The 3448-nt window shown below is 63.4% G+C and overlaps 2 protein-coding genes across 2 annotated transcripts; one reads left to right on the forward strand and one right to left on the reverse strand.

Moving 5' to 3' along the window:
- Positions 1 to 250: 250 nt before the first annotated feature.
- On the reverse strand, positions 251 to 2169 carry AMSG_11563 (uncharacterized protein). Its single transcript, XM_013897135.1, has 4 exons — positions 2060 to 2169; positions 1831 to 1968; positions 1690 to 1797; positions 251 to 1612 (listed from the first exon to the last, which is right to left on the reverse strand). Exons 1-4 carry the CDS (start codon positions 2075 to 2077, stop codon positions 413 to 415), a joined length of 1464 nt encoding a protein of 487 aa, XP_013752589.1. The 5' UTR covers positions 2078 to 2169; the 3' UTR covers positions 251 to 412.
- Positions 2170 to 2197: 28 nt separating this feature from the next.
- Positions 2198 to 3442, forward strand: AMSG_11564 (uncharacterized protein; the record flags this gene model as incomplete). Its single annotated transcript, XM_013897136.1, has 2 exons — positions 2198 to 2236; positions 2786 to 3442. Coding segments are annotated over 2 exons (696 nt in total), but the record flags the coding sequence as incomplete, so codon positions are not given.
- Between the last annotated feature and the right edge of the window lie 6 nt (positions 3443 to 3448).

A 3448-nucleotide genomic window follows, 5' to 3' on the forward strand; every position in this document is an offset into this window, starting at 1 on the left:
TACTCGGGTGGTATCGAGTCGCTGGCCATCATCGATGAGCTCTACGCTGCCGTCGCTGCCGCCGACGACGTTCTTCACGCCAGTTTGGTGGGCGGCGAGGCGACCGATATGTCGCTGGCTCGCCTCACCGACTTTTTCGCCGCCGTCGACGCCTACATTCCCGACGATGTTGCCACCCAGCCAATCCTTAGCGTCACGCACGGCTCGCGGCTGGCGCTACGGTCGCGGATCTCGCTCGCAGACGTCCGCCTCTACGCTTTTCTTGACTTTATCGCCCACTCGCCGCTCGTTGCCGCTGTCTTTGGCTCGAGCCTCCAAGAATTGCTCCCATCGTCGGTCAAGCACTTTGAGCGGCTTGTTGCACCGCTCTTTCCGCCTGTATCGCTCCCAGACCCGTTTCCCGCAAGCTAGCCTACGCGAGCTGCTTCCTCGCCTGCTTAATCCGAAGCTCGAGCGGCGCCTGCCAGCCGTAGCCCGAGCAGGCTTCGGCGCGGTCGAGCCACTCGCGCGCGCCGGCCAAGTTCCCAGCGCTGTACGCCAGCTCAGCGAGCTCAAACTGTGCGTACGGCACCACGTGGCTAGCGTGTGCCGGCTCGGAGGAGGCAACTGTGCTTAGCCCCGCTGCCGCAGCCTCGAGCTCGCCGGCGTTGACCGCGACCGCCGCGCGGAGGAGGCCGGCGATGAGTGCGGCGTCGCCATCGGCTTCGGCACTCGCGTCCTCAAGCCCGGCCGCGTACGTGGCGAGCACCACGCCGCGCATCGGCTTGAGCTCGCGCTTGAGATATGTGATCTCAAAGGCGAGAAGCGCAAGGCCGGCCGGGCCGAGCTTGGCGCTCCGCGTCGCAGTCTCGCTCGCGAGCGCATCGAACCGCGAACTCTTGCACACGTAATTGGGCACGCGAGCGAGCGCGTCTGCGGCCTCGGCACTGCGGCCTGGCAGCTGCGCGAGCGCCGCCGCATAGCAGAGCGCGCACAGACCGCGAATCTCGAACGCAGTCCGGGAGCTCTTGCCCGACGCGCCCGACGGCGCGGTGGCGTCGAGCAACGCACTAAATAATTGCACCGCGTCGGCCCAGGCGCAGGCAGCAAAGGCGGCACTGGCAGCATCGGCCGCATACAAATGCGCGACAGGAATGCCCGCCGATGCTGCCAGTGCCGCCTCTGCCGCTGCGGCTGCCTCACCCGGATTGCCGACCTTGCGGGCGAGCTGGCCGCGAAGCATGTGGAAAAGCGACGAGGTCGGCCAGTGGTGGAGCGCGAGGTCGAGCAAGCCGCGTGCGTCGTCGAGGATGTCCACGTTGGAGCCAAAGCCGCGCGGAAAGTAGAGGCTATTGGCAAGGAGGACGGCGAGCGCCCACGGCGCAGCAATCGACGCCTTTGGCCCGGCGTTGACCACCTTTCGTAAGCTCGCCAGCCCGGCATCGCGGTCGGCCTCGAACCCGATCAGCCGCAGTATCATCGACGCCATGCCCTTGGGCGCCAGCGCAATCAGAAAGTACATCAGCCCCAGCCCGTAGTCGAGCTGCAGCGAGAGTCCGGCACTCTCACCAACAACGTCTTCGTCGCGAAGTGCGCGAAAGCCGTGCCACGACTTGCGAAGCGCGTACAGGCCCTTGATCCGCCCCCCATGCTCAAGTGCATCAGAGCGGCATAAAGCCTCGCCTCGGCAGCCGCAAGCCGCGCATCGACCGAATCCCTGCCCACTGCCGCCGCCGCATCCAGCGCCTTGCTCAGTCGCTCGAGCGCCTCGTGCTTGTCGTCGACCGATCCGGTGATAAACGAGACCAGGACCGGGATCTGTGCCCTCACCAACGCCACCCTCGCCGCTACCTCGCCTAACTGGTCATCGCCCTCGCCCTCGCCCTCGCCCTCTCCAAGGCCAAGCCCATCCGTCATCGCCACATCGAGAGCAGCGGCAGCCTCGTCGAATCGGTTGTTCCACGCCAGCGCCATCGCGTCAGCCACGACCTACACAGCCACAGCGAAGGGAGGGGTGAGTTGTGGGACGGAAGAAAAGATCGAGTGAGGGGTCGTGAGGGGTGACAGAGCGGGCACATACTGCGTGTGTAGTGTGCATCGTGGGCGTGTCGGGGGATCGGTGTGTATGGGGGGGGGCTGGTCGTCAACAACTACTGCTGATCGTGATCGAGATCAATGACGAAACGACCGAGTGACGTATGGTGGTGATCGAAGCGGAATGATGATTGCTGTCGTTCCACAGGAGAACTACGAGATGGTGGGCAAGGGGAGGGGGAGCAGCGTTGGCGGAGAACACTGGACAGCACGAGGTGCGGCATACGTCCTGCTGCATTAGTTATGCTGCTCTTCAAGCTGATCAGTCACGTCATCGACAGGAGATGCAAGATTGAGGATTCCTTGCGGAGTGTAAGACCTTTTTCGTCGATCCGGCGATTTCGTGTCGACGTCACCCGGCTCTGCCTTCTCACCACCATCCTGGCCTATCCTCACCCCCCCCATCCCTCCTCATGCATCTCACCCTAACTTTCTACCCCTCTGCTCCCTCCAAGTCAAACTCCTGCCCCATCCACGCTTCTCTATCGCTCAAACCGGTGCCCAGCACTCTCGCCAAAACCGACCGCCCGTCGACAGCAAGGCGACTCGACTCGGCTGCCATCCTCCCGCCACCGCCAACCACCCGCCACCACCCTCTCTGACCACCCCACTCCCCCCCTTCACCCCGTCCCCGCCCCCCCCCCCCCCCTCCCCCCACACACACACACTCACTCACACACACACTCACACACTCACACACACTCTCTCACAGTGCCTGCTGCCGCTCGTTAACACGCCCGTGCTCGACTACACCCTCGAGTTCCTGGCCTCCTCGGGAGTGAAGGAGATCTTTGTCTTCTGCTGTGCTCATCCCGAGCTCATCTCGGCCCATCTGGATGGCTCAAAGTGGACCAAGGCCTCGTCCAAGGTCACTGTTACCACCATCATCAACACTCAGTGCATCACTATTGGTGATGCCCTGCGGGATATGGACTCCAGGGATGTCATCTCGGGCGACTTTGTCCTCGTGGCCGGCGACGTCGTCTCCAACCTCGACCTCCGCCCCGTCATCGCCGAGCATAAGAGGCGCCGGGAGGCCGACAAGGGCGCCATCATGACTTCGGTGTACAAAAAGGTGGCGCCGTCGCACCGTACCCGCTCGCTCAACGATGACGTCATTGTCGGGCTCAACACAGAGACGTCCGAGGTGGTCTACTTCTCGTCCGAGGTCGAGTCGTCCAAGATTGATCTCGACGTCCGGCTCTTCACCGAGGTGCCCAAACTCGAGCTCCGCCATGATCTGCTGGACACCTTTATCGACATCTGCGCACCCGAGGTGCTCATGCTGTTTTCGGACAACTTTGACTACTCGGACTTGCGCTCCGACTTTGTGCGCGGCATTCTCGGCGCCGAGATTCTCGGCAACAAGGTCTTT

This window comes from Thecamonas trahens (assembly GCF_000142905.1).
Source record: "Thecamonas trahens ATCC 50062 unplaced genomic scaffold supercont1.111, whole genome shotgun sequence".
NCBI classification, from domain to species: domain Eukaryota; order Apusomonadida; family Apusomonadidae; genus Thecamonas; species Thecamonas trahens.